The sequence below is a fragment of the Anolis carolinensis genome, chromosome 2, assembly GCF_035594765.1.
Source record: "Anolis carolinensis isolate JA03-04 chromosome 2, rAnoCar3.1.pri, whole genome shotgun sequence".
In the NCBI taxonomy this organism is placed as follows: Eukaryota; Metazoa; Chordata; class Lepidosauria; order Squamata; family Dactyloidae; genus Anolis; species Anolis carolinensis.
The window spans coordinates 148,740,614-148,753,657 of record NC_085842.1 but is presented as its reverse complement, the minus strand read 5'-3'; the positions used below and the strand labels follow the sequence as shown (position 1 = coordinate 148,753,657).

The 13,044-nt window shown below is 41.3% G+C and overlaps 1 protein-coding gene across 4 annotated transcripts in view; it reads right to left on the bottom strand.

Moving 5' to 3' along the window:
- Positions 1 to 13,044, bottom strand: part of rnf213 (ring finger protein 213) — a 164,878-nt gene that overhangs the window by 17,928 nt on the left and 133,906 nt on the right. For 3 of the 4 annotated variants that reach the window (XM_062970800.1, XM_062970801.1, XM_062970803.1), the window contains 10 exons: positions 11,477 to 11,659; positions 11,154 to 11,311; positions 10,920 to 11,028; positions 10,263 to 10,377; positions 9,067 to 9,298; positions 8,550 to 8,746; positions 7,687 to 7,809; positions 5,066 to 5,176; positions 4,536 to 4,778; positions 3,892 to 3,973 (listed from right to left, as the gene is read on the bottom strand). In XM_062970800.1, the coding sequence (XP_062826870.1) occupies positions 3,892 to 3,973; positions 4,536 to 4,778; positions 5,066 to 5,176; positions 7,687 to 7,809; positions 8,550 to 8,746; positions 9,067 to 9,298; positions 10,263 to 10,377; positions 10,920 to 11,028; positions 11,154 to 11,311; positions 11,477 to 11,659 (1,553 nt within the window). The remainder of the gene's footprint in view (positions 1 to 3,891; positions 3,974 to 4,535; positions 4,779 to 5,065; positions 5,177 to 7,686; positions 7,810 to 8,549; positions 8,747 to 9,066; positions 9,299 to 10,262; positions 10,378 to 10,919; positions 11,029 to 11,153; positions 11,312 to 11,476; positions 11,660 to 13,044) is intronic. The other variant, XM_062970802.1, reaches the window with a different exon arrangement.

Here is a 13,044-nt window from a genome sequence, read left to right as displayed (position 1 = left end):
AGTGTGTCTTCCTGAAGGTGGGAGCCCGAGACAGCTTGGGGATTCTGTTGGTGTACCGTCCACCCCGCGACCCAGCAGTCTCTCTGTCCGAGCTAGCAGAAGTGGTCTCCAATGCGGCCCTTGTCTCCCAACAACTGATAGTTTTGGGAGACTTTAACATTCATGCCGAGTCCACATTGACAGGTGCAGCTCAGGATTTCATGGTTGCCATGACAACCATGGGGCTGTCTCAAGTTATATCAGGGCCCACACATCAGGCAGGACACACCTTGGACCTTGTTTTTGTTGTGGACGGTGGGACAGTCAGAGTGGAAGAGCAAAACATTCTTCCATTGTCATGGTCTGACCATCATCTGATCTGTTTAAGTATCGCCGTGCCTTCTAACCTCCGCAGGGGTGGTGGACCCATTAAGATGGTCCGCCCCAGGAGACTGATGGATCCGGATGGACTTCTGAGGTCTCTTGGGGATCTTCCTGTCCTGGAGACTGGCAATCCTGTCGATGTCCTGGTTGATCGCTATAATAGTGAGCTATCAAGGGCATTGGACACGATCGCTCCCGAACGTCCCCTCTCACTGCGTAGAGTCGCGTCGACTCCTTGGTTTACCGAGGAGTTGGCTGTGATGAAGCGTACGAGGAGGGGACTAGAGTGCATCTGGAGGAAATCTCGGGACGTGTCCGACCAAGCACGGGCTAAAGCCGCTATTAAGGCGTACTCCGTGGCTCTGCGAGCAGCCAGGAAAGTTTTCACGACTGCCCGCATAGCGTCTGCAGCCAACAGGCCATCGGAGTTGTTCCGAGTTGTGGGGGAGCTCCTGCGGCCTCCTGAGGTCCAGGGGCTTCCCGATGACTTGGCAACTGGGTGCAGCGATTTCGCGCACCACTTTGCAGGCAAAGTTGCTCAGATACGCCTTGAGCTAGACTCCAGCTCAATTGTGGTCTCAGCGGAGGTAACCGAGGTACCTGTCTGTTCGATCTTATGGGATTCTTTCCGGCTTGTTCTTCCTGATGACGTGGAGGGGATTCTTGGGTCTGTGAGGGCGACCACCTGCGCTCTGGATCCTTGTCCCTCTTGGCTGGTCAAGCTGGCCAAAGATGGGTTGTTGGATTGGTTTGTGACCATAATAAATGCTTCTTTGGTTCAGGGGTCGGTGCCATCCTACTTTAAGCAGGCGGTAGTAAAACCACTACTAAAAAAGCCTTCGCTTGACCCATCTATTTGTAACAACTACAGACCAATCTCCAACCTCCCGTTTTTGGGCAAGGTTCTGGAGCGGGTGGTTGCCACGCAGCTCCAGGAATTTCTCGATGACACTGATTTTCTGGACCGCTCGCAGTCTGGCTTCAGGCCTGGGTACAGTACCGAGACGGCTCTGGTCGCCTTGGTGGATGACCTCCGCAGGGAGCTGGACAGGGGGAGTGTGACCCTGCTGGTTCTCTTGGACATCTCAGCGGCTTTCGATACCATCGACCATGGTATCCTTCTGGGGAGGCTCGCCGGGATGGGGCTCGGTGGCACGGTTCTGCAGTGGCTCCGGTCCTTCCTGGAGGGTCGTTCCCAGATGGTGAAGCTGGGGGACACCTGCTCGGACCCCTGGCCATTGACCTGTGGGGTCCCGCAAGGGTCTATTTTATCCCCCATGCTATTTAACATCTACATGAAACCGTTGGGAGAGGTCATCCGGAGTTTTGGAGGGTGTTGCCATCTCTACGCAGATGACACGCAAATCCACTACTCATTTCCATCTAACTCCAAGGAAGCCCCTCGGATTCTGAACCAGTGCCTGGCCGCTGTGGCGGACTGGATGAGGAGGAACAAGCTGAGGATCAATCCTGACAAGACAGAGGCCCTCCTGGTCAGTCGCCCATCTGATCGGGGTATTGGGTGGCAACCTGTGCTGGACGGGGTTGCACTCCCCCTGAAATCACAGGTCCGCAGTTTGGGGGTCCTCCTGGATTCAGCGTTGACGCTTGAGGCTCAGGTGTCGGCGGTGGCCGGGAGGGCTTTCGCACAACTCAAACTTGTGCGCCAACTGCGACCATACCTCGTGAAGTCTGACTTGACCACGGTGGTGCATGCCTTAGTTACCTCTAGACTGGACTACTGTAATGCGCTCTACGTGGGGCTTCCCTTGAAGACGGCCCGGAAACTACAATTGGTCCAGCGCTCGGCTGCCAGATTAATAACAGGGGCGAGCTACAGGGAACGATCTACTCCCCTGTTTAAAGAGCTCCACTGGCTGCCGTTCACTTTCCGGTCCCAATTCAAGGTGCAGACCATCATCTATAAAGCCCTAAACGGTTTGGGACCCACCTACCTTAGGGACCGTATCTCCTACCATAAACCTGCTCGTTCCCTTCGTTCATCCGGGGAGGCCTTCCTTTCGCCACTGCCTCTGTCCCAGGCCCGTCTTGTGGGAACGAGGGAGAGGGCTTTTTCTGCTGTGGCCCCCCGACTGTGGAATTCATTGCCCACTGAGATTAGGCTAGCCCCCACTCTTTTAGCCTTTAGGAAAGTTTTAAAAACATGGCTCTTCCGGTGTGCCTTTGGGGAGTAAATGTAATATATTGCTCTGGCCATTCCCCTTGGTTTTTATCCTTTAGACTGCTCCACCATTTTATTTCCCTGTTTCCCCCTATTCCTATGTCTCTCTCTCCCGAGTTTTTAATTAAGTGTTCATGTGGCCCGCCCTGTTTTTTACTGTTTTCTCTGATTTGTGCTGTAATGTATATGATTATTTTTGCACTGTTATATTGTGTTATGATATGTTGTTTTATTTTGTTATATTGTATGGTGTCTGGGCATGGCCCCATGTAAGCCGCCCCGAGTCCCCGTTCGGGAGATGGTGGCGGGGTATAAATAAAGTTTTATTATTTTATTATTATTATTATTATAAGGCAGAGGATAAGGAATAACCCAACTGATTGCCGTGCTGTTTTTAATGGCCATAAAATTGTGGGTAACAACATTCCAGTATGGTTAAAAAATAGGTTATTCCTATGGATACTTGAGTCTGTGATATACATATTATGGGTTTTTTCATGTTTTTTAAAATGTGTAATATAAATCATAGCTTTTAAAACTGTGGCTAGTGACCTCAAATGGGGTCGCATTGACTGAATGTGGAGGTTGCAAAAATTGGTTTATCTTTAATCAATGGTAAAAGTATATGTATACTAAATAATTGTTTTAATATAAATTTCTTAAAAATTAATGATCAGGAAATGTTTGATTTGGATACTCATTTTATATATCTATATACCCAGGGTCATGTAAAAATCTCTCAGACAAAAAGGATAAAGAATGAGAAAAGTTTAAGAAGCCTTGGTATAAAGTACATTTGTTATGGCACCTTGTTAATAACAAGGGAGTACATTTACTAACATTTTTACCACAACCTCTAGATATTGGGAAGTGACATTACTATGACTTTCTTTTTTTAAAGTCAACACCGATACATGGCCACATTTAGCTCAAATGACTATTATGGAATAATTTGACTTAAAAAAATCTAATACCTGAAAACACTAAAAATAATCTTTTTTGTAACCTGGTCTATTGCTCCCCGAGTCCCTTTGGGGAGATGGTGGCAGGGTATAAAAATAAATTATTATTATTATTATTACAGTAGAGTCCCGGTTATCCGAGATAAAGGGGCGGGCCCAATCTTGGATGACTGGAACTGCTCGGATTGCCGGGAGGCCCTATTATTCCTCCCGGCAATCCGATTTAGGGAAGTTCCCGTGAACGCTCTCATAGTTAGGAAGTTCTTCCTAATGTTCAGGTGGAATCTCTTTTCCTGTCATTTGAACCCATTGTTCTGCACCCTAGTCTCCACTTAAACAATATTTTTTTCATAACTTTCTCCCAACACTGGGCATTACACTTACTATACCAGTGAAGACCTGCTGTCGCCGCCCACTTCGTAGCTTTAGCCAGTAAATCTTCAGGCATTGTTGGCAGAAAAGCATTCTGCAGAACAGGAGAGAATGAAAATTAAAGTAATATTACAATAGCATATAGTGGTGTATTGGGGCTTCCGGTGGCGAAGTGTGTTAAAGCGCTGAGCTGCTGAACTTGCAGGCCAAAAGGTCACAGGGTTCAAATCCAAGGAGCAGAATGAGCACCCGCTGTTAGTTCCAGCTTCTGCCAACCTAGCAGTTCGAAAACATGCAAATGTGAGTAGATCAATAGGTACCGCTCTGGTGGGAAGGTAACAGCGCTCCATGCAGTCATGCCGGCACATGACCTCAGAGGTCTCTACGGACAAAGCTGGTTCTTTGGCTTAGAAATGGAGATGAGCACCAACCCTCAGAGTCAGAAATGACTGGACTTAACATCAGGGGAAACCTTTACCTTTTTATAGTGGCGTATTATGATTTATTTGACTGACTTGCCGGTAAGATTCTTCACATTAAATTCACTTAAGTAATCTAAAAATAAGACAGTCTTAAGACTATTCTGTACCAAAAATTACTCCACATGCTTAGGGTTAAAAGAAAAAGAAATGCAAGAAAAGGAAGATTCTTTTTACCTGCATAGTATTGGGCAAGAAAGCCAGATTGCTTAGAGGTTCAAGGATTTTATTCTGTCTGGACAGCAGAATAGCTGTTGCATGCACAGCCATTTCAACCACCACAGTCTTCTGAGAGGGATCCTGGGGGCTGAGGGTAAGTGATGACAGATGGTTTGTCACCAGAGAGTCTGCAAATGCCTCCAGTTGGGGAGAAGGAAGAACTTTAGAGGTATGGATAAATTCTTTAAGGAGATCGCATTGCTGAAATAAGAAGAAAAACATTTTGGAAAAGCTAAAATTAGATCTAAAATTAGTATTATTTCAGGCAGCCCAAGTACAAATGTCTACACCACTTCTGTGCTATACTAGGAGAACTGAAAATTTGGAAGATGATTACAATGTTTAGAGGTTGAACTTTTCAACAGATGTTTAAAAGGAACCTTATAATCAGACTTCCACTTCCAGTGTCAAAGGCTGAAAGCCTTCTCCATCAGAGGCAGCATTTATGTGCAAACTAATATGCAGTCTGACTCTCGAGTAAGACTTACCTTCTGTTTAGGATGAAGACTTGGGTCCTTGCATCCATATAGAGATGTGAGCTCTCTGAAGACAGCCAAGAGAAAATGGACAGTCTGCTCAGACTTGGAGCTGTTACATGCCTAAAAAACAAACATAAGTTATAGGAAAGAAGTTTCATGTCATTTGACATAGTGGCAGCAATTGGATATTGGAGTTGCCATTTTTAAGGATGTACATCAACAACAGGAGGAAAGATAGGTTGTGTAAATACATAGATGGCCACTTGAAAAATCTAAGTTACAGGGAAATAACCTGTCTTTCTTCTTCTTGGTCTCCGTGCATCACATGGAAAGATATCTGTTAGCAAGATCACACATCTGGGAAGGCAAAGGTTGAAAACTGATAGTCTTGTCAAAGGCAGCATTAGAATGAGCCCTCATATTCAACCAGTAGCACTGAATGAGTGTTGGGTGCTGAGCCATGCTGTGGTCCAACACAACTCTCCTACTGTAATGTCCCTCAAGAAAGTTGAAGACAGAGCTGCAGCCCTAATGGAAATATTCTTCACATGGTCATCCAAGGAAAGGTTTGCATGTTTGTAGGCAAGAACAATCAATTTAATGACCCATCTGGCAAGTTTGTGAAGTGATCTGCTGACATTAGAAAAGCACTGGAGCAAGAAACTCTGTTAAAGGGCAATGCTCTGTGAAAATTCAAATAGCGGAGTGAACATTCTAGGTCTGATGATGGGTTGGGAAAGAATGCTGTAAAACAATCTCTTGTGAAAAGTGGAAGTCTGCTTCTACCTTAGGAAAGAAGGTAATGTCAAGAGAGTGGGCAAAGATGGTGAACTGTAAAGTTCTCCCTTGATAAGCTCCTTGGTCTGGTGGTGGCATTCTTCCAGGCAAGGAAGAAACTGAGGTTTCTATTAAGATCCAATTTCTGCTCTAATAGCTTGCTAAGGCATTTGTTTTTGCATCAGGAGCCAGGGGTCAGGAAAAAACACCTAGCGCAATGTGGCAGCTGTGTTAAACTCACAGCAAAAAAGAGCCTAGTTGCCATTTTTAAGGAAGAAAGAAGAATTAACATGTGGAACCCATTGCTGGCTGTTAGATTATTAACTCCTATTGGCAGTAATGTTTATGCCAGAAGACATAAGTAATCTAAATTTATTATCTAGAAACTGAGGAATGAGAGGGAACAACATGTAAACCAATGGAAAAGCAATGCATCAAAACCCTTGCCTCTCAGCCCTCTGCTGCAAAACCGAAATAGCTGGGCTAGTGGGAGTTGAAAACACATTCCCCAGTGAAGTACCCCATTTATGGAACTGCATGTTTTAGAGGGAGGAGTCCAAGATCCACTCATGGCTGATTACTGCCAATCTGCTTAGCAGATCTCATCGAACATTTTGAATGCCCGCAATATGGATTAAGACAACCCCGAGATTAATGCACAAATGCCATAGACAGAGGTCTATGGCTGCAATATTGTGAGAGTTTGTGCTGACTTCTTTAATTTTGTCACTGTTTACATGAACTACTGATCCTTCAGAAGAAGGTGTATGCATATAAGGAAGACTGGAAGCAGTCCCAAATGAGAGCACTGGTGTGAAGGCTCTTCTTAGTGTGGAGACCCACCTCTGCAACTTGAGTCTGGAGCTGGGAAATTGCATCTGGTATGGGAGTGTGGGAAGACCAATATGCACAGTTAACAAAGTCATACTCAACTCAGCCATGACCTTAGCTGTGGCTGATAGACTAAAGAGTAGCACTTTGAAATGAAAGAATTGTTCCCGATTGTGAATCTCAGGTATTGTTGATATTCCAGACAGATATCAATATAGAAATAGGCGTACTGAACATTGGCAATGGCAAACCAATCTCCCTCCTGAGGAAGAGGAAAGTTATTGGTGAGCATGATCAGTCAAAAGTGGCTCATATTTAATAAAGGATGTAATATGGCCTCAGGTCATTGGCCATTTTGCTTGGAAAGGAAGAAAGCTAGGGAAACAGGAACTGCTGCTTTAACATCCTAGAGGGCGGATTCCTCGGAATAGGGGCACATTACCCTACTGCACCACATCTTGAAGAATAAAGTAACAGGAAACCTTGCGGGCATCTGTTCAGATGTTTCCAATATAGATACATGTGTGTTCCAACTAGGAAAAAGAAATGTAAGAGAGCCAAAGAAAACCTTAAGATCATTGGGGGAGGGGATTGTATCTAGATGCTGTTTTTATCTTTTAATATTTTAATTGTATTTATATGTTGATTGTTTCTATTGATTTTATGTTATGTTTTATTTGCATTGTATAATGTGGCATTGAATTTTTGCCTAAATGTATGTTGTACATACATTTGAGTCCCCTGCGGGGTGAGAAGAGCGGGATAAAAATGAAGTAAATAAATAAAATAATAAAATAAATAAATAATAAATAAGAACTACCTTGCAAATATGTCTTTTTTCCTAGTACAAACACAAACATATCTATATTGGAAACATCTGTAATATGAAAAGAAGCAAATCAAAGTAGGCATGGTTTCATTTCAGAAAAAGGCAGGTTCTAAATTAATTAATCAAATAAATTTGTCCTAGTTTCACCAACTGTATTTCAGTGGATATTTCTGATAAAAAGAAAGAGCCTTACCTTAAAGGCAGTTGCAATATCATCTGCCTGGCATTCAATCAGTGCTTTTCCCACAGCATCACGTACTGTTTTGTAGTTTTTGCCACAGACCAGGAAGCGATCAATTTGACCACGCTGATCCTTCTGAGGCCACAAAATACAGACCCATGTTTATAAAACATGAATATGAAATCAAGTTTTTTAAAATGTGGATTTTTAAAGTAGTGTAGAACAAAGGTGTCACCTTGAAGAAGAATTTCAATGTTTAGAAAGCCAACACATTTTTAAAAGTAGACAGGGACTTCTCATAAGGCAGGATAGCCTAATCTTTAAAACTTCCTTGATAGATCTACCTAGTCATTTTACTTTATAATCTTTTCTTTGTAGTGCAATACATTCTCTGCCTTGGGCCAAGTTTCAATAAGACAAACAACTTTTATATTTTGCAAATTTAGTCTTGACACTCTTAATGAAGCTATTGCTGAGAAATCATTAACCTATAATATGGATAGGCAACTGTCAGAGGTTAAAAGGCTTCACTTCTCCCCATGAGACTTCAGAAGACTTGCTACACTTGCCACCTAAAAGTATAAAAATTATTTTGCACTAAGGAGGAATATAAGGCAATCTCCACGTTATTTGTTTCAGGCCCGAACAAAACCTTTTTTTAACAACAGGAAGTGACTCTGGAATCATGGCAAAATTCTCTCCATGCACCCTAGAGAATTTTCACAGCAATAAAATAAATCAATACAGTTCTTTCGGACCCCGATGATTGAATCAGCCTAAAGGACATAAGCGACCCAAGTGGCGGGGAAAGCGGCTGCACTTTCCCCACCACTGTTCCAGAAGTTCCTAACAAGAGAGATTGATCTCTGCTGTACCTGTTGCTGATGAACTATTTCTGATGGAAAGATCCACTGAAATGAATGTTTGCCTAGAAGCTTCTGTGTGAACTCCAATCCGTACTGATTTGTAAGTTTACGAGCAAGGTAAACTTTATACCAGTCATTCTGAGTCTGACAACAGAACTGCATCACTCTTTCAAGATAGAGTTGCTTACATTTTTCTTTAATACCACCTGCAAAGAGAAACAAAATAAATATTGACAACTAGCATTTTTTACAGAAATAATGAAGTCAAACATCTTCCAAAGTTTTATATATGAAAGGGTGTAACTCTGGTAGTACCACAGACATACAAAAGTAGTGTCTTCTGCTTTTGTAAAATACAGACACAAAAGATGTTAGTTTTTCATATATATATATATATATATATATATATATATATATATATATATAGAGAGAGAGAGAGAGAGAGAGAGAGAGAGAGAGAGAGAGAGAGAGAGAGAGAGAGAGAGAGAAACAGAAACATATATTGTCTCTCTTTTTTGAATCTCACATGGTCTCCGCTTGCCTGGGGTTCTATGCTGTTCAAAAAGTAGATCTGCTGCCTTATCCATGCACAGCCGGATGTGGGCCACTCCCTGCAAGTATTCAATGGAGGATTCTTTTGAGGCCGGTTGGCTGTTCTTGTTCCATTGTAAATAGTTTGCCAAGAAGTGTCCATCTTCCCCCAGATGCTTCATCTCTATATCCTCAGAGAAGGCTCCTGATTTCTCACACATAGAATCCTGAACAAAAATAAAAGTGTATTTTCCAATGTCAGTGAAACTGCTTTATTTCATATAATTGAGCAAGAGTACGTACAGTCTTCATTTGTGTGGACACTGCCAAAGAAATGACTAGACTGAAAATTAAGGAATATCCCCCCCCCCCCCTTTGTGGTTACTGTTGCAGGGGAACCACCAATAGAAGTTTTTTACACTTACAACAGGAAAGGTTACAAATGTGAACTTTCCAATAAATTTTTTCTGATTTTTTTAAATCCACTGTCAGCATTGTGGACAGTAACCTGCATATTAAAACAATGAAAATACTAAATAATTTATCATCTCTTATTTTCTAAAACATCCATATTTGTGCCAGTAAAATAGGTAGAATTATTTAAGTTAATTCAGACACGAAGCTTACATACAGGCTATTATTTCTGCAAGGAAATTTACTTTTGTACATCATCCATGCAACTAGTAGTCTGGTAAATTTATAAATGCAATTTGGTGGCAGCAGGAAGGGGGCAAGGCAAAGAAGGCTCAGATGAAAAGAAAATCCAGTTTAGTACTTTCCCCTCTTACTTTAGCTGTTTCTCTTAATACACTTCAATAGAACTAAGTAAATCATAAGCAACTGCTAGACTAGTCAATCTTGTTCCAAAATATGCATGCAGCCATCACTGACATCTTTGCAGCCACTCTCCCATTTCTCTGAAGAGTTATTAGAATCTAAACAATGCTGAAGTTTCCCAAAGGTTGGGGGATGGCAAAGTTAAGGTGGAATGAACTACTGTTTTGTTTTGTTTTTTGTTGCTAAAAACTCTCTTAACATTTTCTTTTAAGGAAGACAGCATACTTCTTTGGCAAAACAATTCAGCTATAATTACAAATGAATTTGCATGCTAGATAACTCAAGTGCGCCGTCCCCAATGGCACACTTACTCTCTACAACAACAAATAAAGTAAACTGGGAAAATACACTTACCTCAAAGCAGTTGACAAATAGTGTGTATAGTTCTATTTTATCTTCTTTGTCTAGGAAGCAACTAACTTCTACTTGTGATAAGTACTCTTGTATATAGTCTTTCACATGATCAAAGCTATGAAAACAAAAAAAAACACTTTAATTTTTTCATAAATAACTTATGGACCTCTGATATAAACCATTTTCTAAACATGAAAGAAGTTGTGTTGTCGAAGGCTTTCATGGCCAGAATCACAGGGTTGTTGTATGTCTTTCGGGCTGTGTGGCCATGTTCCAGAAGCATTCTCTCCTGACGTTTCGCCCACATCTATGGCAGGCATCCTCAGAGGTTGTGAGGTATGGATATACCTCACAACCTCTGAGGATGCCTGCCATAGATGTGGGCGAAACGTCAGGAGAGAATGCTTCTGGAACATGGCCACACAGCCCGAAAGACATACAACAACCCTATGAAAGAAGTTCTCCAAAGACACAAGGATGCACCTGAAATTGAGCTGTATAGTGGACTGCAGATAGATGGGAGAATTTCTGAACAATGATAGCTGAACCAACGTAGGGACCACGCGGACTTGAGGGAAACTACATTATTCACTAATGGGGTTAACACTGAAGGAGAAGCAAGATGTTCCAGCTCTCCTCACCACAGGAAATCCTTACCTGTACTTCAAAAGCAACTTTAGCACCACAGAACGGATTACAGGAGTTTTATCCACCACATCATCAAAAGGAGACAGAGATTTTGTATGTACACTGGAATTCCCCAAACCTAGAGATAGGAGAGCAAATTGGTTTGAAGAAATAAACAGTAACTTCATCCCGGTAAAAAATTCCACAGGATCATATAAATACTGTAAATAATAATAAATAATAATAATAATCATGAGACCCTACCTCTCAAAGACACCTTGTGAACAAACAACAAGTTCAGCAGTTCCTGAATCACAGCTTTTTCTGGGGGTTCATTGTCTTTGAAACACATTGTGGAAACCAGGTCTAAGAAAAAACTGTTGCAGAATTTACGGAAATGAGCATTTTTTTCTATGGCAATGCTGTGGAGAAAAGACATGAGGTATTATTTATCTAGACAACTGTAGAACTTACATGACATGATGAGCACACTTAGAAATACACAGCCTATACATTAACACAAAGTCATTTTGTTGAAAGTCATTAACAGTTCTTAATGTTTTACTTGACCAGGGATAAAGCTTTACCTGAGTTCCTTAGATACTGTGGGAGTATAGTCATCTGGTAGGTTGACCAGGCAGACTGGACAGAACATCTGTCCTGGTATTAGCCATAGTTTGATGCAACTGTGACAATACACATGGTCACAAAGAAGGTTTACTGGTTCTCTGGGATCTCCCAAACAAATTGGGCAAGGCTTCAAACCATACCTGAGAATTCAAGAATAATTGAAACAAATATATGTTGTTGTTCATTTTACTGGATGTCACGTCATTTTGCTTTTATATGCTGTTCGCCGCTTTGAGTCCCGACTCAGGAGAAAGGCGGGATAGAAATAAATAAATATTAAATAAATAATAATATAACATTTATTTAATTAGAAAGGTCTCTAGACCAATCGTTCTCAGACCGTGTCTCTTGATTCATCTCCTGGAATATCTGACCATTGTCTATAATAGTTGGGTCTCTTTAGAGCTATTTCCAAAATTTATGGATGGTAAAAGATGAGGAACACTAGGCTCCTTACATTATCATAGCAAATAAGGATTTATATAAGCATTTTAATCAAAAAGTAAAAGGTATAAATAAAAAAATGTTAATCCCCCAACCCATCCCCCAAAATAACTACCTTCTCTTATAGATGTCACTCAAATCACTATTGTCAATTGCCTTTTCGCTGTTCATTAAGTGGGAGGGAGGCAGCCAGCAAGACACAGCTACACCGTGTCTTATGTATTACATTGTACTTATCTGAAGGGCCATAGCTTGAGGATACTTGGGATACATAGACAGAGTTTGCAAAAGTTCCTTTATTGAACTACAAATTCTTGACTCATGCAGGCAGCCTAGCTGATTAGGGAGGTATGTTTTAATATGTTTGTTTTAAAGAATGTTTTTAGATGAATGTGTATTTAACACCTTGAGCCATGAGAAGAGAGGGGCAAAAAATAAAAAATAAATGTTACAATTGCCATCATCATCATCATCATCATCATCATCATCATATGTTGATTGTAAGCCTGTGGGCAAATTATCATTTTGTAAGCTGTTTTGAATTCCTTTGTGGCTGAAGAGCAGGATAAAAAAATCTCTGAATAAATAAATAATTAGATCTCCCTTTACAGATCCCTTTTCCTTTAAAAGTGAAGTTACCCTTTTGAGAAATAAAACCTCTTTGGACGTCAGAACCGGAGATATTCCCAGGCATCAACATAATACTACAGTCTAGCCACTCCGGAAATATAATTTTATTCTCTCCTTCCTATCTTTGCAACTGCTAGCTGCCTCGTAGTCTATGCTGTAGCTAGTTATGGGTAAAACACTGTTTCCATATGCCATATGCCACTGTTTCCATACTATTGCATATGATGCTTTTCTTATTTAGGAGTGGAGTTTTTTAGTTTTGGATTTTGCTATTTTAATTCCAACATTTGTACTTGAATATCCAACCACGAAACAAACTAAATCATCACAAGGAAAGGGATCAAATATTACCATGTCCAAAATGGAGAAGAAAATCTAGAACTGGTCTCATAGTAATATTTTTCAACCTCTTTTCTCCATTGCAGTTAACAATCTCCAGCTAGAATATTAA